The sequence below is a fragment of the Schistocerca gregaria genome, chromosome X (genome assembly GCF_023897955.1).
Source record: "Schistocerca gregaria isolate iqSchGreg1 chromosome X, iqSchGreg1.2, whole genome shotgun sequence".
Lineage (NCBI taxonomy): Eukaryota > Metazoa > Arthropoda > Insecta > Orthoptera > Acrididae > Schistocerca > Schistocerca gregaria.
In genome coordinates, this window is record NC_064931.1 from 41,098,789 (window position 1) to 41,126,313 (window position 27,525).

At 45.4% G+C, this 27,525-nt stretch overlaps 1 protein-coding gene across 2 annotated transcripts in view; it reads left to right on the forward strand.

Moving 5' to 3' along the window:
- Positions 1 to 27,525, forward strand: part of LOC126297713 (neurogenic locus Notch protein) — a 349,521-nt gene that overhangs the window by 235,253 nt on the left and 86,743 nt on the right. For both annotated transcript variants that reach the window (XM_049988844.1, XM_049988845.1), the window contains exon 4: positions 3,356 to 3,551. In XM_049988844.1, coding sequence (XP_049844801.1) covers positions 3,356 to 3,551 — 196 coding nt within the window. The remainder of the gene's footprint in view (positions 1 to 3,355; positions 3,552 to 27,525) is intronic.

Here is a 27,525-nt window from a genome sequence, read left to right on the forward strand (position 1 = left end):
TCTCCTAAAATTAATTTTGTGGCCATTCTATGTCACGTCCTTCCGAACGATTAGTTGTAGTTATTTAACGTTTGTTGCTGTCTCCAGTGATAGATCACCGGCAGCGTTATCGGGCAGTATTGTATAGTTTCTCCTTTTAATGTGCAAAGCGCTACATTTATTTACGTTCTGGGTCCCAGATCCAATCATTGATTCTCTGGAGGTCCTTCCGTCAGTTTGCTACAAAGTTCTGTATGCTTGCGCGTGTCTCGTCAAGAAGTGAGGCTAAGTTACGATTAATACTGTACAGAGTCACCATGACGTGTCAGATCTGTTCTGAAGTAATTTTGTCATTTAAATAAGTTTGGCTCGGTGGTACATAACCTTCGATACGACAGAATCAATGTTAAGTGCACGATACGCAGAGAGATGTTCTCGGGTCTGTGCGCCATTAGTTGATCTAACAGTACACTTAAAGGCTCTTACTGCTCGTAGTCCAATAAAGCAACTTGTTAACGCGTCGCCACGGTTTATATTAGAAGGCCACGAACTGGCAATGGCTTCGATTTCTCCTCTCCATCCGACGAGTGTACAAATGTTCACCACTTTTTGCAGTAATACAATAACTCCGAGAAAGAATAATGGTTTCCAAAAGCAAGATAGTGAACCAGAAACGGAATATATAATACTAGAAATCACGAGAGATCGCAAGGAGCAACGTAAAGTGACAGTCGTATTTATGCTGTACGTCCGGGAGCACCAGAACCAGGTGGCTGGCTGTTCAACAGGCTGCAGCAGGTGGCTCCGCGTGTAAACAGACAATGATCTTACACAACACACACGCACGCCAGCCACTGCCGGAGAAAAAGCGCTGCGCTCCGTGTGCGTGTGTTTACTTGCGCGGCTTCGCGTGTGGAGGAAAAAGGTTACACCGTCTGTCCTAACTGAAAAGCTAAAGAAATGAGACCGTCGTTTAATTAACTCCACAAGGAAAGTAGTTGTACATGATGTTCCTCGGGGTACCGACGTAGGAGGAACTGAAAGCAAAGCCTAAATTCACTACTGCGCTACGAATGACATCCGACAAGATACCAGTAACTTCCAAATCGGACTGATGTCGCCTATATACAAAAATGTGAAACAACACATTATCACGCCTAATACGTTGTAGTAAACAACTGGCAATCACAACAGCTTCCAGTCGTCTCGGAATAGCTAAATACGGGTCCTGCGTGGTTTCAAAGCGAAGCTCGTACTACTCTTCCTGTAAAATAGTGGCCAATTCAAATAACGATGGCGGAGGTGGACAGCGATCTCCAAAGGCTCAATAATATTGAGGTGTGATGACTGTGGTCGCCAGCAGAGAGGCTGTGTAAACAGCGGCCCTGTCGCCATTTGGGAACAAATATTGTACCGTGGGATGTCACTTGATGCGACCCTGGGGCCCATGGAATACCGCGACATGGCTGCGCGAATCGTAACAAAACACTCGGCATGTTTCACTCTTGCGACGTAAACTAGGCCAGAAGTTGGAAACAGTGTGGAAGAAGACTCATCACTGTTGAGTGAATTTTGAATTCCGGTTTGCCCTGCAATTCCTAACTTATGGGACTCCATTAGTGTTGTTTTGAGGCCGAGAAGGGTTTTGCGTGCGACATATAGTTACTTTTCCACCTATCGTCCTCTCAATTTTCGTCACAATTCTCTTCACTCGCCGTCTGTCACGATCACTCGACACACAGTGTCGTCCACGCTGTGGCTTGGTAGGCGACGTTTTTCCGCTTTTCGTATAGAAATGTTCCATACGGTAACTCATGAAACACCAAACACATCGTTCGAATTCACTTAGCGTCGACATAACTACAAAGACCACTGTTCTGATCTCGACTGACACAACGTTTCTGCTGTGTATGATCTATACTGACTCGCAATTATTAATTGTGTTCGCCTTATTCCAGACAATACAATAATCTCCCTGCAGTTCCGCCCTTAATTCGAGGCTAGCAATGTTGTGTTTATGGACTCTGGGAGTTATTTATTATGTTTTAAGTTTATTTGGGAAAAACAATTATCAGTTTTACAAAATGGTATCTCGTAGGGCCACTGATAAAAGCGGGTTTAAGCACTGTGGCGTTGATGTAACTTACGTAGTTTTGAAGCACTTTCCCGGCTCACACGTAAGTTCTACCTCTGTTTCTATTTTTATTTCCCCTATTTTGATTCTAAATTATCACAAGCCAAGTGTTTTTGCTACCACCGTCCGATATTCGTACCCGACTCGGTGTCACTAAGTTCAGTAAAAGAAAGCACAACTTGCCTTACTAATTCCCTCTTTTTGGGTCTTAGTATTTGCTATCGTTGAAGAACCGACCATAATGACGATGTCTGTTTGTAATATCTTAGTTTTTCTTACTTTAGCTGCTCTCGAGTCACAGTTACAACAATTGTGTCACAAAACGGTGGTGACATTGTGGCGATATGTAAAGTTGACGTCAACGCGAAGGTTGATTGAAACACCACCGTGCTTTACCGCGAATGATCCTTTTGGAGGTGGTAAGCCCTTGAAGTGGCTGACCCATCGAGTTATAGAGGGACCTATAGACGTGTACACGGAACCACGGTACAACTTGGAATTTTTTACGTTAACAGAACATTGCCTATATGCACAGCATATAAGAGAGCAAGTGTTTCACGGAGGTTTTCGTTTGTAACGGCCTAACGTTTTTCTCTCTGCCTTTTCGGAGCCTTTTGTCAGCATGACAACACATGTCTTATATCAGATTGTAGGCCGGTGTTCTCATTTCGATGTCGTGGTGTTAATATCGGCGCACGCACGGGCCGTCGGCAGCGGAGGCCCATCGTTAGGAGTGTTCGGTGCACTGAGTGTTCTGACACAGCATTAAAGTGTGATGTTACTTCCGCCACAGTTGTTCGTATGTCCTGTTTGACCAGTCTGGCCATCCTACGATGTCAGACATCTGCAGTGAGACGGGGCCGCCCAACCGCACGATGTCTGGACGCGGTTTCACCTCGTGTCGAAGACACTCGCCACAGCATTCCTCTAACAGCCGACACGACGCGTAATTTCCGAAATGCTCGTGCTGAGCCTCCGGGCAATCACAATCTGCCGTAGGTCAACCTCGAACAGATCGTGGACCTTCCTCATTCGACACACGGAGAGCACGCTCAGTGATACTACCAGTAGTCATTCCTCAGGTTACGCTGCTAAAGCCTGGTCGATTTATACCGATAGTAGGTCGGTGGTCATAATGTTCTGGCCGATATGAGTATTTGTAATTAAAAACGATTTTGCACAGAAACCTTAGAGCGCGTGTGCTACTTACGCCTTGTGACGCTGTGGTGGGTGGTGTTTCAGGGCAGCACTGCGAGCTGCAGGATCACTGCGCGTCGATGCCGTGCCGCAACGGCGCCGACTGCACGTCGATGGGCGACACGTACAAGTGCCGGTGCGCGCCCGGCTTCGTGGGGCCGTCGTGCAGCGAGGACGTGGAGGAGTGTCGCGACGACCCCTGCGTGCACGGCAAGTGTGTCAACACCCACGGCTCCTACAAGTAAGTACTGCTCTCTTTTTGTTTCGACCTAACAAACTTCCATAACACGATCATCCTTTGCACGTCGTAACTCTTATTTTACGTAATTGTTACGAAGAAATGGCAACGAATTAGATCGTATGTAAGGCATCGTTTTATAGTTTTGTTATTGCCTGAAATGTTTCAGCACGTTGTGTGCTGTCTTCAGTAAGATTTTTCTTTAATTTCTGTTATAAAAAAATGACTTACATATTATCCTCTTCTATAGGTTATACAAATTTTTGGCCCAAAAATAATTACCACTGCAAAGGAGCTATATTAGCTACCGAATATTGTATATTAGTTTACATACAGTTAACACGAGTTGAGACTTTATTTGTTGTTCACTAAAAGTGCTTCAAGATTTAGGACTAGGATACTGAATTTGGAAATATTAGAGATATATATTTGTTCACGTATCTCACGTGACGTTATTAGTTGTGCCTGCTGTTAGTTTTGTATCCACCACATATTCCACAGCTTCTGCAAACAGTGAAACGTTTCCTCTTTTTCTTCCAGACTGGGGATTGCTATGTGTCATGCTATCTAGTGTGGTACTTATGGTTTATTATGTTGTGGTATTGCTTTCCTTGTTAGTGGCGCGTTGTAGCAATGGTTATTTTTCTGTTGTCAGTCAGCAAAGCACAAGGTTTCTGCTGCCGTTTCACTTGTTCTAGCTATGTGTTGTTCCTTTGTTTCGTTAGGAGGGAGCCAGGGATAGGGAGTGAGAGAGGGGGGGGTGAAGGGACTGAGAGAGAGAGAGAGAGAGAGAGAGAGCGGGTTTGAAGGGTGTGAGAGAGAGTGGTGAAAGGAGTGAGGGAGGGGAGTGAGAGAGAGGGGGAGGGAGGGTGGTGAGAGACAGGGGGAGGGCGTGAGAGAGGGGGAGGGTGTGAGAGAGAGAGAGAGAGAGAGAGAGAGAGAGAGAGAGAGAGAGAGAGAGGGTGGAAGGAGGGAGGGGAAGGGTGGTGAGAGAGGGAGGGGGAGGGTGGTGAGAGAGAGAGGGGAGGGAGGGGATGGTGGTGAGAGAGAGGGGATGGAGGGGGTGAGAGAGGGGGGGTGCAGGAGAGAGAGGGGAGGAGGGAGGGAGGTAGAGGGGTGAGAGAGAGAGGGGGGGAGGGAGGGAGGGATGCAGGTAGAGTGGGTAGTATGGATAACAGGTAGGAAAATTTAATTTAGTGAGTAACCATGTTATGTTTTTGAAAATAAAACAGGACGTTCAGAAACATGCTTGGGTAGGAATGAAACAAAGAGTGTCTTGCATAAGGCAACAGTAATCTCTACTTATTGAATAACTTGATTCATTTGTTCATGATCTAACAATTCAAATTATGAACCAGTTTCTTCGGAAAGTGAGCCGCTGATTCATGCAAGGGGAAAATCGCAATTTATCCTTGCAACTTTTCAGTTGTTAGGACTCACTGCGAAAGGGATATGCAGAGTTAAAACGAATGAATGAAAAAAACAAAGAGAGATGGTCAATTTACCCTTTCGTCAGTTTCGAGGTCATTAAAAACAGGACTCTAGCTCAGCCGCATAATAACTTCTCCACCTCCCTCGGCTGCGCTGCTAGATGGGTGTGGCCAATTTATCTAGCGCGTGCAAAAACAACTGCCCAAATATTTAGAGCTAACGCTACAAAAGACTCTAAAAAAATTCTATCGCATCCAACTTATGCGCAAAAGGTCATAATGCCGCGGAAATCAAGGCGCAACAGGAATTTATTGTACTCGTTTTCGCAAAAAATTACACTAAACGGAGAGAATAATACTGTTTTGAGGCACTCTATTACCTACTGAACCATGATTTGCAAAGTTTGTTGTACATTTCAGACGAGGAAGAGAACATTCGTGTCCCGAACACATGTTTGGGCGTTCCTTGTTCCTTATGCATGTGACAGATTTTCGTCTAGGCCATACAAACCGAGATAGACGACAGCTCCTTGTTACGCCAGCTCCGACGCGCACAAGCTGCACAGGCGTTCCTCTGACTGACTTCAGCTCAAGTTATTTGCAGACAAGACAATAAAAGAAGTAGCTCCTATAAATATTCCGTAGTCTGAAGTATTTCCTGTCGTCCTGACGTTTCGCCAGCATGAGCAGCTGGAATTACCAGAGGTTCACCCTCCATTGCTTATTGCGGCCTGGAATCGAGCTCGCGACCGGAGATTATACGTGTATACATCTGCATTTCGTGCAAATGTCCGAGGGCATTTCCCTCGTCATTATCGCCGAGGTTCTCCCCCTTGCTACTTGTGACGGTTGCTCCAGCATGTTAATTCAGGGTCCGTTCACTTAAGGCTTTCCTCCTTCGTGTCGGAGCTATTGTCATGTTTGTGGATTTCTGTGGCTTCCTTGAACAAGCGCACGTGGTAGCTCTTCTTAAAAATCGCCGTTCCACATAAAATAGCTAGTGGAGAACATGTATGCAAGAGCTCGGTGATGTACTGCGGAAAAATGGAACTGATATGCTCCAGTGAGTCACTGAGTGGCGCCTGGGGAAACAAAGAAACAACATCGAAGCATTGTCGCAAGCAGCAAGGGGAGAACGACGACCAGGGAAAAGCGCTCAGGCGTCTCTCTGGATGCGAGCTCCAGTCCTGTCCGCCACCAGCACTGTAGGATGAACCTTTGACAGTACCAGCCACTCGTGCTCTCGAAACGTCAGGAATATTGCTGAAAAATCCAATTTCGTCAAAAAGTATCCACGAAAGACTCAAAAAAATTGATCACGTAAGCTGTGTGTTTCTGTTGTCATTATTTGCGGTAACGTATTGAACAAGCGATTATAATTAGCCAGTCTTCCCCCATTATGTTTCCTTGTTTGTGTAGTCCGCATTGTAATGTTAGTACGTCTTGTACCCTTCGTGTTCGAAAGTTTGGAGAAATTGAAGTACTTATCGTATTGCAAAAACGTGTAAATTATAAAAGCGTCATTTCGCTACCTGTGAGTTGCAGGCCTGGCTGCTGTTCAGGGGCAAGGTGTGACGTTTCACAGCCGTGGGTCGCCAGCTTGCTATCCCTGTGTCACCCACAGATGTAAACCACCCTGCTATTCAGAGCTTCCTCCCGTCGTTTTCTCTTTCCCAGAAATATTTTCTATTTTTCTTTCTGCTGCTGTAATTCGTAATAGTCGTGAAACTTTCTTTGCTTGCGACTTCCATTACAGTCGGTAAAATCGTGTTGTTTTCTTCGCCATATTTTCTCAGTTACTGCATTTAAAGTAAATGCAAGTTTTGAGGGAGGGCGGAAGGAAGAAAGGAAGATTGTTTAGCCAACCGTTACCACGTGCTCATCGAGGGACACGGGACAGGAAAGTATAGGGGAGGAAATCTGTCTTGTCATTTTTAAAGGAGCCGCCACAGCTTTTCCCTTGGGGGTTAAGCGGTTTAGTGAATACGTGGAAAAGCTTCGTCCGAATGACCAGAAGGGCATTTGATTCAGTGTCAGTTTTGATGCCCGACAGGATTTCTGCTGCTTTCTCTGTTGCGGTTTCTGAACCAGCGATGAACTTGTAGTCGCCTTTAATTTGAAGAAAAAAGGTTACTAACCACCATCCATCAGTTTGATTCTTACGTAATTTAATCTGTAAAAATACAGTTACAGTTTCTATGTGCTGTTCCTGTTGTTACAAATCTGGATGCGTAGTTAGATACTTTCAAAGACTGATGTGATCGGGCAACGTAAAATTGGTAGTCAGTGTCATAATGTTGCGAGACGGTACGAGCTTTGACGTGTATGTTCGACGCTGTAATTTCCATAACAGTTTCTGCTTACTAGCGTAAGAAAGGTTCCAATAGAAAATTTACAAGCGCTGCTCCATTATGTGCTTTTCTTCGTAAGTTACATAAAACTGGGATAGATAAATTAAGGATTGACGATAATAGGTAGACCTATAATGAAGTGCATATCCTTATGAGAAATCGTTCTGCAACAGTAACAGCATAGTTGTTAGTGCGGTACGGCATAATCACGCTTGAAAGCTGAAACGTCATCAGGGGTGGTACGTTTCTTTGTGGAACATCAATTTGCCCGATGCACTTCAATTAAGGTACCAGCACAGAGGTAGGAGTTTCTGTGTGCTAGGGGACAGTAGTCTGCCTGTGTTTGTGGCTTGTGTCCTTGAAGAGCGCCGCGTGTTTTGAGTATAAGATAATCAGGTGCCATCGAATGTGAACGTTTCCGGCGGTGATAATTTTCTTCTAATAAGGTCACTAACAAATTTAAACTTTCCTGGAGGGGGGGGGGGGGGAGGAGGGGAGGATCTGCCCATCGGCCACAAGACTAATGTGTTTTTTGAGTTTGGGATGGAAGACCCATGCCGCAACGAGGGACTGATGTTAATCAGTGATAGTTCGTTCGTCTCTCAGTTTAGCTCAACGCCAGCAAGGGATTGCGGGCTGTGAGGTTCCACACCAATAAGCACGTGCTGCTAGATGAGGAACACATATGGGTAATAACAAATTTAATCGTTGGCTATTGCTAGACATGTTGTCCGTCACACCTGAAGCTCAGACTGACAATTCCGGGGACAGATCAATTTGCAGATTGGATGCGCCCGAACCTGCCACACAGCTGAAAGATACTGCAGCTTGCATACTGCGTGGCATGCATTTATACAATGGGGGAGGAAAGTATTGAATGGTTCACGACTGTTATTCTTTATCTGTGAGCTCAAGGACGCAAACTAAAGATCTTCGTGACTAAAGGCAACAATAATATTTTGTGAAAGGGGACCGGAACCTTTAATCGTGTCAAAGTGTTGAAATCTTAGAATATATTCCAAAAAGAAAAAAAAACTTCAGTAGGGGCATTATTTGTTGGTTTGGCAGAATAGAAATCATATACCAGTAGTGGAGAGTACAGCTGAATCAGTTCCCTGGTTGCACTGCATGAAACCGGATTGGTTACTTCATCAATGCCACGACTGCTAGGGATGGCAAAAACTGATACCGATATTTTAGTTCCTAATAATCGCTATTTTCGGTATTTGTTTCCTCTCGATGAAAAACTGCCATGATCGTTAGGCATTGGTGGCCGGGAGGCCTCGTCCGGGGAACTTCGGCCGCCGGGTGCAAGTCTTATTTCAGGTGACGAGACATTGGGCGACCTGCGCGTCGGAGATGATGATAACGACAACACAACACCCAGTCCACTGGAGGAGAAAATCGCCAGTCCGGCCGAGAATCGATCTCGGACCCGCTGAATGATGGTCAAGCACGTTACAACTCGACTAAGCAAGCGGACTCCTCTCGATTATAAGACTTTTTTTTTCATTTCTTTTAGCAATGATCGGGTAAAAAACAGACGTTTCAGTTTGCCATACGAGCAGTGCATAATTTTTTTTTAAATGAAACTTTTTTTAAACGAGTAATGTTTATTACCAATGTTTCCACTGCTTTGAAATATTGGGTTATTATAGAAATTGGGAAAAACGACCAGCACTACTTAACAAAAACGCCTGCAGTTAGAAAGCAGCAAGAAACACAAGAGGTAAGAATTGGACAGCATTGCAGAGAGACGCCGTGTGGCGTGGCCCTCAGCTGTCGTCCTCGTATTATAGAATGGCGCCATCCCTAGTTTGGAAGTGCGCCAGCAACTAAACATAGTCCTCCATTGGTTTACAAGATTAAACGCGGGACGAGCCACAAAATACTTGCGACGTGTCATATATGGAGGAAACGGTCACAGTGTCCCTTGTGAGAGAAGGTAAATTTGATTGATGTAGCTATAACTTTGTTGGCGCGCTATAAACTTGGGATAACAAGTGAAATCTTAAATTGTGGCGATGCAGGAACGTAACCAGCTTGTGACGTTCCGCTCTCGCCGCCGCGCCCCTTTCCTTCACTTTGGCCAGACTTGTCCAACACTCATTTCTGCCACACTCTCATCCCCATATCGATCGTAATCTTATAGTTCAGTCCATCACCTTAATCGTAATTTTTTAAATATTTGTCCTAAGTCTGCGTTTTTACGCAAAGTAATAGCAATAAAAACCCGAAATCGGTTATTTTATAAACCACTTATTTTGAGTGGTTTTAACTGTAGGGTTAAACTGGAGACGTAAAGAACCGTTATAACCGATGACCGGTTGTTTCACCGTTAATCGCCGTCCGAACGACTGGTTCCTTTCTTTCTTTCCTTATTCAGCAGAGGTGGTCTTCGTTATAAACTGGGCATTTAACACTTTAAATGTCCTCCGATTTGGCCTCGAGTCTCAGATATCGCGCCACATTACTCGATAACGCGTTACCAATTCTTCGTGTTCTTCTTCAGCCATTAGAGATGTGCACCACAGTGGAAAGTACCAGACCGTTTGTCGTTTCTCGTAAATAACGGACTGGGAAGAATCGGCAGTGGTCATAAATTGTCACATTGTCCGATTTCGCGGAACGAGATGAACTTTTAGTGTCAGTCCATCTTTGTGGTGGTGTTCCACTCGGCCAGTGAGTGGAGAGCTGGAATGTGTGCCGTTGTTCCGGCCGCAGCGGCGGCGTCGGCGTCGCGGACCCGCAGTCAGCATCTCGCGGAGAACAATGAGCACAACTGCTGACGTGTCGTCGCTCCCACGCTAGCTATTATTTTTTCGCGTTTCGGGACTATTTGTTCGTACCGAGCGACTGACCGTTCGTTGCCCTATCGGCTCCTCGTTCCGCTGTCGCCCCAATAGAGCGACGCAGCGTTCGCCACTCACGGGGCCTCCAAAATCGTGCCTTCAGAGATGTTATACGCCGAACAATTTCGCCACTACAGAGGCCTTAACGTTATCCCACAGTCGTGTCCATTCCTGGATCGTTGTTTTCCAGCTATATACGTGCCTCTTAGACGCCAGAGGGCCTCATACGGGTGTTCGGAAATCCCCGTTACAAACTTCTAGAGGGGAGTGAGTACATAATATTTTGATCGAGAACCCACGTCGAGAAACATCTACATCTACACTCCGCAAGCCACCCAACGGTGTGTGGCGGAGGACACTTTACGTGCCACTGTCATTACCTCCCTCTTCTGTTCCAGTCGCGTATGGTTCGCGGGAAGAACGACTGTCTGAAAGGCTCCGTGCGCGCTCTAATCTCTCTAATTTTACATTTGTGATCCTCCGGGAGGTATAAGTAGGGGGAAGCAATATATTCGATAACTCATCCAGAAACGCACCCTCTCGAAACCTGGCGAGCAAGCTACACCGCGATGCAGAACGCCTCTCTTGCAGAGTCTGCCACTCGAGTTTGCTAAACATCTCCGTAACGCTATCACCGTTACTGTGACGAAACGCGCCGCTCTTCTTTGGATCTTCTCTATCTCCTCCGTCAACCCGATCTGGTACGGATCCCACACTGTTGAGCAATACTCAAGTATAGGTCGAACGAGTGTTTTGTAAGCCGCCACCTTTGTTGATGGACTACATTTTCTAAGGACTCTGCCAATGAATCTCAACCTGGTACCCGCCTTACCAACAATTAATTTTATATGATCATTGCACTTCAAATCGTTCCGCACGCATACTCCCAGATATTTAACAGAAGTAACTGCTACCAGTGTTTGTTCCGCTATCATATAATCATACAATAAATGATCCTTCTTTCTATGTATTCGCAATACATTACATTTGCCTATGTTGAGGGTCAGTTTCCACTCCCTGCACCAATTGCCTATCCGCTGCAGATCTTCCTGCATTTCGCTACAATGTTCTAATGCTGCAACTTCTCTGTATACTACAGCATCATCCGCGCACCGGTTCCGTTCAGATTTCTAACACGTCCACGTTTGCTGAGGGGAAGAGGTGCTTGTCCTGGCACGAAGGACGATGTGTAGGCGTGTTCAGGAATTTCAGCACCGGTTTGGTATCGACGTGCGGGCTGGTATTCTGGAAGGTCGTGTTATTGGGCCATGCCTCCTTTCGCTCGAGCTAACTGGTGCATCATGCTTGGTCTTTCTTCAAAATATACTGGACCCATTCCTGGAGGCTGTGTTTTGAATATGCGTCATTAGATGTGGTTTCAGCACGATGGTGAACCACCTCACTTCTCACGTGCGATTCTGAGACGTCTCAACAGACGTTATGGTGGAAGATGGATAGGCCGAGGTGGTCCAAACGCGTGGCTGCCGTGATCGCCGGATTTAACATCTATGGACTACTACTTGTGGGGTCGTTTGCCAAGTTTGATTTACGAGAGTCTCGTAGAGACAGAGGAAGATCTGCTGGCACGAGTTCTGACCCTTGCAGTAGGAACTGAAGAGATACTAGGTGGGATGGAGAGCGTGTACCAGAAAATGCTTCGTGGGTACAATGTCTGTAACAGTGTTGGTGGTCGTCACGTCGAGCCGCTGTTGTAATGCATCACTGCTGTTCTGTACGTACAGTATGCTGGGTTCTCTCTTGTTCGTGAATAATCTAAACACGTAATGTTTACTTGATAATAAAAACAAATGTGTTTAAGTGATAATTGGATGTTTCGCCACATTTCCTTTCCAGTTGTCACCTAATAACTGTACTGCGTCACCCTTAATTAAACTCCTCAAGCAGAAAGATGAGTTAAACATGTGAACTGAAACCGTCGTACAACGAAAATGGTACGTTTCTGCGTATGGGTTCCAGTTCAAAATATTATGCACTCACTGCCCTCTACAAGACCTAGAATTTTGTAACCGCCATGTCCGAACACCCTGTATGTGCCCCTTTGACGCAAGAGGACATCATACAACAGACTTACTTAGTTTGAGCTGCAGACTAGTGTCCGATCTTCGAGAATGCGGTTCGTCGTATAGCAAAAGAGTGTTATATCGTTACTACAGTTTCGAAATTTGGCCGACGTGTGCTGCTGCATTTTCTTTGCACTGCCTATCCCGAAGCCGAGCCAGAGCCATCTCTGGCTACAACGGGCTTGGAGTAAAGACAGTGGCGTCGCGAAATTTGGACTACAGTGTTGACTGCGTATGCGGGAGACGCTGTAGTGGCGAATTCAGAATCGCAGAGCGGTTTGTACAGTATCATATCGTGATGATCTGAGGCGCCACTCGGCTCCATGGTCGATTCTGGATTATTCTTATTGTGGGGCAATCTCCACAACGACCGGTAGGCGGGGAAAGTTGTAGACGCCGAAGTGGTATCCTTCCATCGTTTTCTTGTCCTCTTCTCTGGATGCCAGGTTCAGGTTCTTCCTTGACTGCTCTTCCAGCTGACATGGCATCAGTTTAACATGTCCGGCACTTCATCGGCCACAAAGCTGCTCGCGCAGCTGACACAGCTCGAATGATTGTTCTTCTCTATCAGTACATTCGTAGGCTGTTTGGCGCTATGCCATAAGATGTAGACGCTCTAAAGGAAGCTGTCCTATCTTGGGCATGTAATATTGTCCTGTGCAGTTAATCAGATCCATAACTATAGATAGTAGATATGTTGATTCCTTCTGGGTGATGATACTTCTACGAATAATAGTACGTTTTCTACAGATATGTTTTTGCCGACCATATCATTACTACTGTACTCTGTAGCCTCTATAAAAAAAAAAAAAAAAAACTATCGTGTAATTATGTACGAGCAGATTTTAAAAAGTCAGTAATATATTATCATGACCGGCTAAGTAACTTTACGTATACACCTGTATTCTCAACCAGTTTCTGTTTTAGCAGCCACCTTTACATCGATAGATCAAAATACATTAAATTCAAACAAGATATAGCGGTATACCCAGTACAGACTTGCTCCATAATGACCTTCAAAACACGATGAATCATAAAAGTGGAATAGTGTATACCATGATTCTTAGTTTTTAACAGCTAAGAATCGAATAGTATACAGTAATGTATTGTTACGGTTCATAGTGTTTGTAAAGTTATCAAGTATGTGTGTACTATTATAGAGCAATTTCGTATTGTTTGTTCTGTTTGAATTTCATGTATCCCTCACACACTGTGTGATCAAAAGTATCCGGACACCCCCAAAAACATACTTTTTCATATAACGTGCATTGTGCTGCCACCTACTGCCAGGTAGTCCATATCAGCGACCTCAGTAGTCATTAGACATCGCGAGAGAGCAGAATGGGGCGCACCGCGGAACTCACGGACTTCTAACTTGGTCAGGTGATGGCGTGCCACTTGTCTCATACGTCTGTACGCGAGGTTTCCACACTCCTAAACATCCCTAGGTCCACTGTTTCCGATGTGATTGTGAAGTTGAAACGTGAAGGGACACTTACAGCACGAAAGCGTAGAGGCCGACCTCGTCTGTTGACTGACACAGACCGCCGACAGTTGAAGAGCGTCATAATGTGTAATAGGCAGACATCTATCCACACCATCACACATGAACTCCACACTACATCAAGATCCACTGCAAGTATTATGACAGGCGGGAGGTGAGAAAACGTGGATTTCATTGTCGAGCGGCTGCTCATAAACCACATATCATCGCGGTAAATGCCAAACGACGCCTCGCTTGGTGTAAGGAGCGTAAACATTGGACATAGTGTGACGATCCGATGGCAGACTGTGGGTATGGCGACTGCCCAGTAAACGTCATCTGCCAGTGTATGTAGTGCCAACAATTAAATTCGGAGGGGGCATGCACTCCTTGTTGTTTCGCGTGGTACAATCACAGCACATTCCTACACTGTTGTTTTAAGCACCTTCTTGCTTCCCACTGTTGAAGAGCAATTCGGGGATGGCGATTTCCTCTTTCAACACGATCGAGCACCTGTTCGTAATGCACGGCTAAGGCGGAATAATTACACGACAGTAACATCCCTGTAATGGACTGGCCTGCACAGAGTCCTGACCTGAATCCTATAGAACACCGTTGGGATGTTTTGAAGCGCCGAATTCTTGCCAGGCCTCACCAACTGACATCGATACCTCTCCTCAGTGCAGCACTGCCATTCCCCAAGAAACCTTCCAGCACCTGACTAAACGAATGCCTGCGAGAGTGGAAGCTGTCATCAAGGCTAAGGGTGGGCCAACACCATATTGGAATTCCAGCGTTACCGATGGACGGCACCACGAACTTTTAAGATATTTTCAGCCAGGTGTCCCGCTACTTTTGTTCGCATAGTGTATGTCGATGTACAGCTTTCCCCACGTAATGATGAGTGCTAGAACTGAAACCGGTTGAGAATAAAGGCGTATACGTATACCTGGGGGCTTAAAACGCATTTCTTCAAATACTTGATAGCCGTAAAAAGTTACCTACAAGAAGTCGTTAATAACTTGTTGAATGCTGCACTATGCCTCAAAGTGACACTGTTTTCTCCCACACTGTCACAAAGTATCTGTAAACAAGGGATGGGACGTTCTACTAATCGTTCAATTCCTCGACGACAGAAATCCGCCCCTCGGTCACGGAGCCGTGCTAGAAACTGTGTGAACGTCCTCGTCATCCGAAAATCTACCGAGTGAGGTGGCGCAGTGGTTAGCACACTGGACTCGCATTTGGGAGGACGACGGTTCATACCCTCTTTCGGCCATCCACATTTAGGTTCTCCGCGGTTTCCCAAAATCGCTTCAGGCAAATGCCGGGATGGTTCCTTTGCAAGGTCACGGCCAATTTCCTTCTCCATCTTTCCCTCGACCGAAGGGGCCGATGACCTCGCTGTTTCATCCTCCGAATCAACCAATCGGAAAATCAGCTATTTTCGCTAACCAGTTCCTCGATTGCTTAGACATCGTCGTATGGGATCGATGTTGATAGTCTTCCTTCTTGATCAGCTTAACCCACGTCTGTGCCGGGTTGTTCAAATTGTTGGCAGTATTACACTATGACTGGACGCGACCTTTCATTTGGTTCACACACTGCCTGAATTTCACGGTAAATCTGTCTACAATTTAGACAGTTTGCTCACAGGAATCGCGCTGTCTGGCGTACTTCAACTTTCGAGTTCGTTTCCACTTGTCACGCCATGTAACTCCCACACTTTGATGTACTTGTATCCGTACCGCAGCAGAACTGTCTCTGCACAAAACTCGGAGCGTGTACTCCCTTCTGACAACGCGCCACACTCGATGCGTTTGGGACGACATGTGCAACTTTAAGTCCCTCGTATTACCTACTGTAAGCAAGCAGAGACTAGGTTACACAGAAGAAAATAATTAGAAACTGTTCAAAAAAATTGTCACTAGTATTGATGTATTGAGTCCCAAAGCGGGAAAGCTACTGCATATATATTTCGGTGTAGCTTGGTATGGGGAACTCCAAAATTCAAGCAGTAGGTGTAGGAATTGTTCTAAGGACTGATCATTTCTGACGGTCTCCACTACAGCTAAATGCCATGGAGGATGCGAATGCGAAAAACGGGTATACCTTTGTCACTTATCTAGATATAACGTCTCCGTTTTCAGTTGGGTTATAGCGCAACTAAGAGTCTCATTAGCAGTTGTTTACACTACTATTAAGTGTCTGCAGCAAAAGTGTTGTCTTCGCCCTCATGAACTTCGACCACATTCTTGTATGCTGGCTAGAATTTCTGCACCCTCCCTGTTCTGAAGATGTAGTTGAATCAGTCTAAGTTCTAGAAGAAAACCACACTACCCATCAGTACTTCTTTTCTGTGACAAAGCCAGACGACTTTCAGTTCATTGCGTTCATTAAGATAATCTAAGGACAATTACAGCGCAGTTCTTCATAACACACTTCGTAGTTCCGTTAAGTCAACAGTGCTGTCAAGAACTTTGGAGGTATGTCATCCCGTTGCATTGTATCTAAGAGTGAGGCAGCGTTTGCCGCACTGCATTTATGTCATTGCATGTTTTTTTGAGACAGTGGACGCCGGTCTTTCTTTCTTAGTTGTTATCTTATTTAAAGCAGGAATGCATATTGTACATTTCCAGATTTTGAAAACAGGGTCTCACGAGAACCTTGATAATAGTTGTGTGCTTAAAGTTCACAGTTTCCAGGAACCAAAAAAATAGCTGCATTTCACAATAACTGGTTTTTTGCGTGCCCATGACCCCACGTTAGTATATTGGATGACAAGGCACCTGTTTCTGAGAAACTGCAGAAGACGCTGACGAGTCTTCCCTTTCCTTGCAGAAAACGTTAGGGTCGCTGTATGCGTGTCCATTGTTCTCAAAGCGAACAGCAACGCTGTCATTTCCGCTGAGCTTACAATTCACGTAACACAGCAGTCCACTTCGTGTCGGGAAGGAGCAAAGCTTCGAGCACTTAGTATTTCTCACGCCAATAAATGTCTATGCCTTAGTGGACTTTGTTCAGATTTTCATCGGATCGTAAGTTCTTTCGTCGCCAGGGGTCTGTAACCCATATTCCATGACAGCCAAGCAGATTTGACAATTTTCGAATGTTTCTGTTATGTCTGTATTTCCTTTTCATTAAACTCGAGAAGGTATCTGCAAACATTTAACGTGCTATGTGACCAAACATTTCACTGCCCGTTCAAGGCTTCGGGCTTGTTACACTAAGAAGTTAAAATTACAGGTAAGCTCATTCTGTCTCTTCATAAAAATCAATCATCGTACCTGTTATTACGATTCTCCTATCGGCGTTATAGTTGAAATTCAACGCACAATATGATATAATGATATCAGAAAAGAAAAACAACGAACTAAAGGTCTGGGCTTCCTACAAGCTTTTCCTTGGTTTCCTGCATTGCTTCAGGTGAGTATCGGGACGATTCCATTAACTACGCCTTGACCATTACATCTTTCCTGAAATGAGCTAGTGCTTCGAGACTTACGAATTCGTTATTGAGACCCTGTAAAAGCATTGTTTCCTGAACGTGGCGCTTATTTTAGTGGGCATAGGAATAACGGGCTAGGACAGAATTTTGATACGTCGAAATTAAACTTTGTTGGTAAATTCAGTTTTTCGAAGCAGGCGTTAGCTCACAAACTTTTATTTGTGCATCTGTCTCAGCTGATTGTCAGGTGTTGTAATGGCAGACTGCGTGTGGAAATCCATGTGCAGCTTGTTATTTATTGGCTGCACGGCGTGGGGACTGCAGCGGCTGCGCGGGAGATAAGCTAGGTTCCCACGGTGCTTTCCCCCCACCCCCTCTATCTCTTATCACGCGCCATCCTTGCAGACCGCCCGGGAGAGAACACGTACTCTAGCTTGCTAGCTTGGACCGGCTGACCTCCCTAAACGTGCAGAGAGATGTACTGACCCTTACGTTACTGATTATGAAGAGCCAAAAAAGTGGTACACCTGCCTAATATCGTGTAGCTCCCCCCTTCCCTCGCCGCGAGCACGCTGAAATGCCGCAACACGACGTGGCAGGGACTCGACTAATGGCTGAAGTAGTGCTGGAGGGAACTGACACCATGAACCCTGCAGGGCTGTCCATAAATCCGTAACAGTACGAGGGGGTGGAGTTCTCTTCTGAACAGCACGTTGCAAGGCATCCCAGATATGCTCAATAATATCCGTGTTTGAGGAGTTTGGTGGCCAGCGTAAGTGTTTAAACTCAGAACTGTGTTCCTGGAGCCACTCTGTAGCAATTCTGTACCTGTGGAGTGTCGCATGGTCCTGCTGGAATTGCCCAACTCCGTCGGAATGCACAATGGACGTGGATGGATGCTGGTGATCATACAGAATGCTTACATACGTGTCACCTGTCAAAGTCGTATCTAGACTATCAGGGGTTCGATATATTCCAGGTGCACACGCTCCACGCCATTACGGAGCCTCTACCAACTGGAACAGCCCCCTGCTGACATGCAGGGTCCATAGATTCATGAGGCTGTGTCCATACTCGATATAATTTGAAACGAGACTCGTCCGACCAGTCAACATGTTTCCAGTTATCAGTAGTCGAATGTCGGTGTTGATGGACCCAGTCAAGGCGTAAAGCTTTGTCGTGCAGGCATCAATAATACATAAGTGAGCCTTCGGCTCCGAAAGCCCATATCGGCGATGTTTCGTTGAATGGTTTGCACGCTGACACTTGTTGATGACCCAGTACTGAGATCTGCAGGAGTGTGCGGAAGGGTTGCACTTCTGGCACTTTGAACGATTCTCTTCAGTCGTCATTCGAGCCCTTCTTGGAGGATCTTTTTCCTGTCGCAGCGATGTCGGAGACTTGATGATTTACCTGATTCGTGATATTCACGGTACACTCGCGAAATGGTCGTATGGGAAAATCCCCACTTCATCGCTACCTCTGAGAAGTTATATTCCATCGCTCGTGCGCCGAATAGAACATCACGTGCAAACTCTCTCAAATCTTGATAAGCTGCCATTGTAGAAGCAATAACCGATCTAACAACTGCGGCAGACACTTGTTGTCTTATCTAGACGCAGTGCCGTATTCTGCCTGTTTACAAATCTCCGTATTTGAATACGCATACCTATACCAGTTTCTTTGGCGCTTCATTGTATATAAACTCGACAAAATCGAATTCATACAGCACCTGAAGTATTTATTCCAATGCATGTATTCAACGCCTCAGAAAAAAGATCTCCAAAATCCTTTAAAACTCATTCTGTAATAATGTTGTTATGGTGTATATTCTTTGTACTTTTAAGGCTTCTTTTCTGCTGTATGATCTTAGTACCGAATAGTTTCCAGGCGCCATGTTTGTTTTCAAAATATGACAGTATACATGTGTTGTGTTATGACAATGAAAGGAACCTGTGACTACTGTAGGTACTCTTGTGCTTATTTTATTTTTACCGTTAGATATACGTTTAGTTTGTGAAAAAACAGTGAACCATGTTTTGAAATAGTGTTTTGTTTCTTCAATAGACAGTGCCGTAAGTTCCTCCAAAAATCGTAACACAACGCATACATACATGAAAGATGGAAAACCACTCGATGACGGAGTTTTTAGCGTTTGAAACGCGTCGTGGAGATAAACAGTCATTGGTATCAGTAAACTAGTTGTTTCGTTTGATGTCGATAACAGTCACGGTAAAGTGTGACCTAAAATGCTCGCATAAAGGTTAAATGTGTTGTGGTATTGATGTGTTACAATTTTTTCCATAATTGCCATCCTGATAAAATCATTCTACAGTTAAAAATTTAAGTCGAAAATCTAAAGTTCACATGAAAACAGCGATCTAGATTTTCCAAATCGGTCACTCTAAATCCCTTCTGGTTGTGAAAGTGTATTATTTATCAAAAAGAAAGACAGTATTTGACATTTTAGTTTTGAAATATAGGGAAAATTGAATTGAATCAGAAAAGGTTTAACTAACATAAGCCAGGTGCGACTTCTCGAGGTGCGACATCATCCCAGAGACGCCTCGATTGATTCGAGTCAGGAAGCTTAGGGAGGACAGTGGAACTACGTTGTGCTCGCGTATGACGTATTTTGTGGAGACCAGACAATTTCTGTGGAGGAATCGTCTGCAAGTCAGCTTACTTCCATAGGGTGGCAGATAGGGATTACTTGTTTCTAGATTTCCACAATACATTCGATGCAGTCTAGCACCGTGTTCAAGTAAACTAAACATACTGCCTGACAAAAAAGTTTAAGCACCCAGAATACATAGTCGGACGTCAATGTAATTTCGTGTACGTACACGCCATCGCCGGGTATGTAATGATTAGAGCTGCAATTGTCTGTCACAGATCACGGCCACCAGAGTGCATCAGTGTTATTATCGAGCGCGGTGGGATATACTAGGGTCGCGAACAGCGTGAAGATCCCACAGATGTCACGTACACGTGTCAGACAGTTTTATCAGCAACTGGCAGAGTTTAAAAGGGCCACATTGTCGGATTTCATTTGGCCGGCTCGTCAAGTCGCTCAATAACCGGATTTGTGGGGCATTCAGATGTTGGACTGCCTAAGAACGTGAGGGCAGGCATACTCGACCACCGCTGACCACTGCGAGAGTAATGTGCACCGAGCGGATAGTAACTGCTTCACAATTGCGCACACCATCCGAGAACAAGTAATGGTCTCCGTCATTCCGCACCGCCAGCAGCCAGACTGAGGAGCTGCCGTTAACAGCACGGGGAAGCGTGGACTGCTAATCGATGGCTCCGCGTTGTGTTCAGCGAAAAATACCGGATCAGCACTACTCCGGATGTATGGCAATTACTTGCGACAGCTCCCCTTTTTCTCGTGTCGGAGAGGCGCGTCGTGTTAGGAGGAGAATACTCCTCGCCCACACTTGAGGCGTGTGTCTGCGGTACTCCTGTGGCCAGCCTTGTTCGCGGTTATATGTAGGGGGACCAGTTGGTACGTCAACTCCTCCTTAGTGGCAGTATCCGGGATACGAAGGACCAGTTGCAGCAGCTGTCGGTCAGCGTGCCTCGAGCGAGGACACAGTGTCTCGGACACCTTTGCCAACCGAATCAGCGCGTGCATCGCGACTAGAGGAGGCGCAACGCCTCATCGATGAGTGGGCTCGTACTGCCCAAGTTTCGTGCAAATTGGACACTTATTTTGTAATCGCTTGAATAAGATCGTATACCCGTGCAATCCGTGAAGTTTAATTTCGTCTCCTCATCCCCCTTTGGGTGCTTCAGGTGTTTTGAGTGCATGCTCGCGCTGAAGACTTCCTACTAAGCAGAACCGAGTCGTTCATAACGCGGAGACTCTATCACGAGCTACGTTAGCGAGCCTCCAGTGTAACTCGAAGTAGTGCGACAGAGCCGCTACTGACCACGATATATGGCTTTGTTGATAATATATTAAGTTGTATGAGGCTCTAACGAAATGCAAGGAATGGCAGAGGATTACGAACATAAATTTGATGCATTGTGCCCGAAAAGACTGATTCCGTTGCAACCAGTGAATCGACCGTCGTAATTCTTTGTTGCCGATCTCAGTTCCCAGTTAATTTGAGTAGAAACGTTTTTCGCCCACTTTCACCGTTACATCCCATTTCTCAAACATCACAAGTACGGAAATGCCATCGCCCCTGACACGAAATACCGTTGTCGTAAGAATTACACTTCAGTAAATTGTAGTTTGTTACACATGGCACAAACGAATCGTATATTTGTGGACGGCATATTGCCCACGATTTATGCTCGTCATGTCATTTCAACATGTGCCGTACGCTCTGCTGGTGTCATGTGTAGGAGGCAGCCTTAATGATATGACTCGAGAACGTAAAAACGAGTCAGTCCACGATGGACATTCAGTCTGATACTTCACGGCCGCTTCCTCCACTCTTAATATTCGTGCAAGGTAGAGAAATTGTCGACTCACTGCTCTAAATGCGGCCGAATGGGTGACTGAAGAGCAGATACCTCAGAAAATGCCGCCCCCCCCCCCCCCCCCGCGGAACTTTTACTGGTTATTTTCATGTCCATTCATCGGCTGGACATCAAAATCATTTCCTCGTAGGCGTTCCATATTGTTGTGCTCGTTGCAGGAATACAAGTAACGTGTTTGGCAGAGAAGCTGAAGCGTCCAGCAGTCGCGATTTTTTTCTTCTCGCAGTTTTATGGGAGCCCGCACACAGCTTGCGTCGAGTCCACGAGCCCCTCCTCACCACCGTGAATTTGGCCAGCCACACTTACGGAATACGACGGTTTCTCTAAACGATTTCGGGATGGTGCTTCCAGTAAGACTTCGTTTATTATTCCCCCGTACTTGCGTAAGTTGAGATCGTTTCTAGCGATTACATTGCCAACGAGGCGGTAAAAGCTTCTCGTTTAGTTTTTCCTTTCATCTGTGTGATTTTGATGCTGTTTACCCATGCGGAGAAAAAAATATCGTGTAGTGAAGCACATTTAACGAACAGTAATTTGGAATTAATTTTCCGATGCCCTCTAGTATACGATAACGATGCATTAAATGCGTAATGTGGCCAAGGAGTATGTACTATAGGTTTCACTAATTGTCGTTGGCGCGGGATTCGCGTAAAGAGTTGATTTTCGGGCATGAAGAAGTCAATATAAGTGAGGAAAGAGGTGCTTATCTCACAGAGATGCTGAACGTCTAGCAATGTAGTGGTGTTACTAAAAGAGGAAAGAAATTGATAACTCAGCCACAAAGATTTGCTGGCATAACAGCAGTGCGGTACGGTGATGAAAAGAGGGAACCTGATGAACTTGGATCCGTTCTTGCGTGATCTAGTACCATTTTTCTGATCTGTTGTATGCAACATACTTAAAGAAAAACTGTTATACTGGCGTACATTCAGCGACAACTCACAATCATAGCTGCTACAGTTTTCAAAGTTTTATGAACAGTAGTTCATAGACACACAGGTAAACGGAAGAAAGAAACAAACTAAAAACAAAGGAAAACTGGTGCAAAACACGTGCATTGCGTCCATTGCGGTAAAGGATATTTCTTTAAGGATATGATTTGCGTATTCTTGTCATTTGGATGTAACAGGTATTAACACTTAAGTAGAGTGTGTGGGCGTACTCACTACACGTACAAATATATCTAAACTGTGTGATCAAAAGTATCCGGACACCCCCAAAAACATACGTGTTTCATATTAGATGCATTGTTCTGCCACCTACTGCCAGGTACTCCGTATCAGCGACCTCAGTAGTCATTAGACATCGTGAGAGAGCAGAATAGGGCGCTCGGCGGAACTCGCAGAATTCGAACGTTGTCAGGCAGGTGATTGGGCGTCACTCGTGTCATACGACTGTACGCGAAATTTCCACACTCCTAAACATCCCTATGTCCACTGTTTCCAATGTGATAGTGAAGTGGAAACGTGAAGGTACACGTACAGCACAAAAGCGTACATGCCGACCTCGTCTGATGACTGACACAGACCGCCGACAGTTGAAGAGCGTCGTAATGTGTAATAGGCAGACATCTATCCAGATCATCACACAGGAATTCCAAACTGCATCAGGATCCACTGCATGTACTGTGACAGTTAGGCGGGAGGTGAGAAAAGTTGGATTTCATGGTCGAGCGGCTGCCGGTAAATGCCAAACGACGCCTCGCTTGGTGTAAGGAGCGTAAACATTGGACGACTGAACAGTGGAAAAACGTTGTGTGGAGTGACGAATCATTGTACACAGTGTGGCGATCCGATGGCGGGGTGTGGGTACGGCGAATGTCCGATGAACGACGTCTACCAGAGTGTGTAGTGCCAACAGTAAAATTCGGAGGCGTTGGTGTTACGGTGTAGTCGTGTTTTTCGTGGAGGGGGCTTGCACCCCTTGTTGTTCCGCGTGGCAGTATCACAGCACATTCCTACTTTGATGTTTTAAGCACCTTCTTGCACCCACTGTTGAAGAGCAATCCGGGGATGGCGATTGCCTCTTTCAATACGATCGAGCACCTGTTCATAATACACGGCTATGGCGGAAAATGTCTTATGGACCAAAACAGGAAAAAAATTTTCAAATAATCATGGGCTCTAAAATGGATACCTTAAGAGCTGTGTGCATTTCTTCCGTGGAAGAGAGGTGTTTCGCAGTAGCCCAGATGAAAAAGTGCTCATAGCACCTAAGGTATGCACTTTAGAGCCTACGGTCAGAAGACATTTTGTTCAGGTTTTAGTACATATTACCTCCTACCGTAATATGGAAAACAAAGTGCTTGCAGTAGCAAATGTTCACTCCAGAGGTACCGGAACAATTTTCGGCTTAATTTTCGACTCCGTCGTTTCCGGGCTAGGGTATCTCAAATTGATACATCAAAACTGAAAGTTTGTCAGCACGAAATCACCCCGTATAGCTCCTAAGACCCATTATTAGCGTTTATATGTTAAAGATATCACAGCATTACGTCTACAGATCCCCATTTATTGCCAGTCACTGCACGAGGTGTTTATTTTTCCACATTCGTGGATTTGCCGACTAGATTTTCTACGAAAGCCATTTCGTGATTAGGCGGCGAGTCGAAGTGACGGGGCAGAGTGTGGACAGTTGGGCCACGTGGTGCGCGCCGCTGTGAGAAAGGCGCGCTCGCAGCCAGATCCGGCACCGGCACCGTTCAAGGACAACGCCTCCCGCCGCCAGCCATTCACACAGCACGTACAGCCGGCCGCCGGAAGGAAACGATATGCACACCAAATGTCCGGGATCTACAGTCTCGCTCTCTTGTTTATCTGCTCGTCACCTCTCCGGGTTCCCCCAATCGATGTTTTGGGGGAGGGGGGCCAAACAGCGAGGTCATCGGACTAGGTAAGGAAGTCGGCCGTGCCCTTTTAAAGGAACCGTCCCGGTATTAGCCTCGAACAATTTAGGGAAATCACGGAAAACCCAAATCGGGATTGTCGAACGTGCGTTTGAACCGTCGTCCTGCCGTATGCGATTCCAGTGTGCTAACCACTGCGGCACCTCGCACGGTGCCAATCGATGATGATACCATTGTGTTTCGGTACACATTTACAGGTTCTTCTTCTTCCGTACCACCCGTGACTTCGCTAACAGCCCTCTCATCGTCTTACGTGCTCTTGTCTACACGTCAATTGAAGCTGTAACACACCCAGGCTTAGTTTGTGGTCTCCCAAATCCAGTTTTCAATAAAGCGATTTTTGAGTACCGTTTCTGGTTGCTCACGTGCTCATTCCATTACGTACTTTGGAAATTGTGGCTATCACAGCCAGATTTATCTCCCACAATCGGTACTCGGACCCGCGTAAACACGCCACCGATTTCCTGCCTTCAGTACGTTATCAGGTTGCTTATTACATTTTGGTTCGCTGGTCAACGTTGATAGACTTCTTTGGTGTAGACAGAAGAAAAAATAAGAACATTTGACTAACATCAGGTTCCCTTTATTTAATTCGACTATATTTTGTCTTTATTATACGGAGAGAGAGGTGCAAAAGCTGATAAACTTGCTGAGTTGGAAAATTCGTACAGACTGGCAAAAGCCCCACATTCTCTACAGCTAACTAATTTACTAATTGCTGTACTCTCTCTCTCTCTCTCTCTCTCTCTCTCTCTCTCTCTCTCTCTCTCTCTCTCTCTCTCTCTCTTTTGTTGCGGTAAAGGCTATCACTCACAATCAGTTATTAGTGACAAGAAATTCGCTGGTTCTGCACAGTCTAGGGAACCTAGTAAAACATATGCGTTGTTTATCGTAGATAAGGTTTTTAATCAACTCTTCTCGAACACTTTTCTTATTTAGAGTCCACCGAATACCAAAAGGAAATGCTGCTGTATCTATAATAAAAATATTACGGAGATACTGATAGCCTCGCTTCCTCATGCTGGCGATATCGAAATAATTTGCCTTAGAGAGATCAATTTGTGTAAAACAACTGATGCTCGGACATCCGATACACGATCAGCTATAACAATTGTGTCAGGCTTAGCATTAACCCTTTAAATACGAGTGGTTTGTGCCTTAAACCACGATTTTTTAAGTGCCAGTGCTTTTCGCGTGAAACCACTGGTTCTATTGCAAAAGACCCAAGTCTAGTATTACACGGAGCTACTTTTAATGCATTGCAGCAGTGACTTCCAGTCTTCAAAGGTTCAAAAGGCTCTGAACTATGGGACTTAACAGCTGACGTCAACAGTCCCCTAGAACTTAGAACTACTTAAACCTAACTAGCCTAAGGACATCACACACATCCATGCCCGAGGCAGGATTCGAACCTGCGACCGTAGCGGTCGCGCAGTTCCAGACTGAAGCGCCTAGAACCGCTCGGTCACACCGGCCGCCACCTTCAAAGCAAAACTCGTTGTACAGATTGTGCTATTTGATTGTAGCAAAATGTTAAAATGCGTGTGTATCCCTGAGTGACCAAACTTGTGAAGTTTCAAACCTCCGACGGGAGGGGCCGCGCAATCCGTGAAATGCCGCCTCCTACCGCGCGGCCACTCCGTACGGCTTGATTGTAGGAGATTGACACCTGTTTGTTTTATAGTCACCATACTGAGGATGTCATCGAGGGTGAAAGTAAAATTATCGTAACTTATTGCAACGTAAATGAATCAATACTACTGAAGTTATGAGCGACTTCGAAATAAAACCACAGAACGAGAATGTACTTCTGATTTAAATTTTAAACCCGATTTTGCTTCTTATTTAGGACTAAAATTTGCAGTAGGCTTTATGAGTTCTGGAAGTTTCGTGATTTCAAATAGATCTCATGAAATAATTAGTGACTGAAAACTGTATGTTCCAAATTGAAACCATAACCTTGGAACAGTTCATTGTTTACTTTTGCCAGTTTCTTCTTGTATTCTTATTGTTTGCCTACTATGACACCAAATGGTGATTTTGCAAGAAAAAGTTTAAAATTAATTTTGTTTTACTTTGAACGTTTTACGTTAAACAAGGTAGCGAAAATCTGTTTCCATTTCGAACCGTAACCACAAAGAGATATAGAGATACAAATGGTCTACCTGTTCCTTTGTTTATAACCCAAGAGTGACCGCCGTGTAACTGGACTGCACGCGAAACCTGTAAACAGTCCTTTTCTGGTGGTCTTAACTAGTGATTGAATACGTAGTGCATACTGCCCCAAAGTTCACAATTCGTCTGTACACTTGTGACTGAGCGTGACGTGGAAAATTTGAAACAAATTAGGGGGCCCAACTAGTGTCATAAGACAATTTAGACCTTCATAGCAGCTAAACACTTTTGCTGAGAAGCCACAGAGGCTGCATACCAGCTTTGGACAAGTCCACATTTCTTTACGACAGGCCTCTTATAATGTGCTAGAACGAGAGATATGATACACAGAAGAGGCCCCTGCCTGCAGATTGCCGGTACGGCCCACGTCGTTCTCTCTGGGTCCACCGTGCAATTTACATCGCCGTGCCGCATCGGCGGCCACGCTCTCCTCCGCCTGCCGCGGTCTGCCCACTAGCAAATAATCAGTTCGATATACTGCTCGGAACTAGGTATACTGAAAATGTGGTTTGTTTATTAAAGTGACGGGGTACTTCATATGGTTGCCTGGCGTAGTGCAGGGGAGTAGACAAGTCGTTGGAAGTCCCCTGCAGAGATACTGAGCCGTGCTGCCTCGTAGCCGCTCATAGTTGCGAAAGTGTTGCCGGTGGAGCATTTTGTGCACGAACTGAATGTTCGATGGTACTCGTGTCGGGCGATCTGGGTGGCCAAATAATTCGCTCGAACTGTCCAGAACGTTCTTTAAATGAATCGCC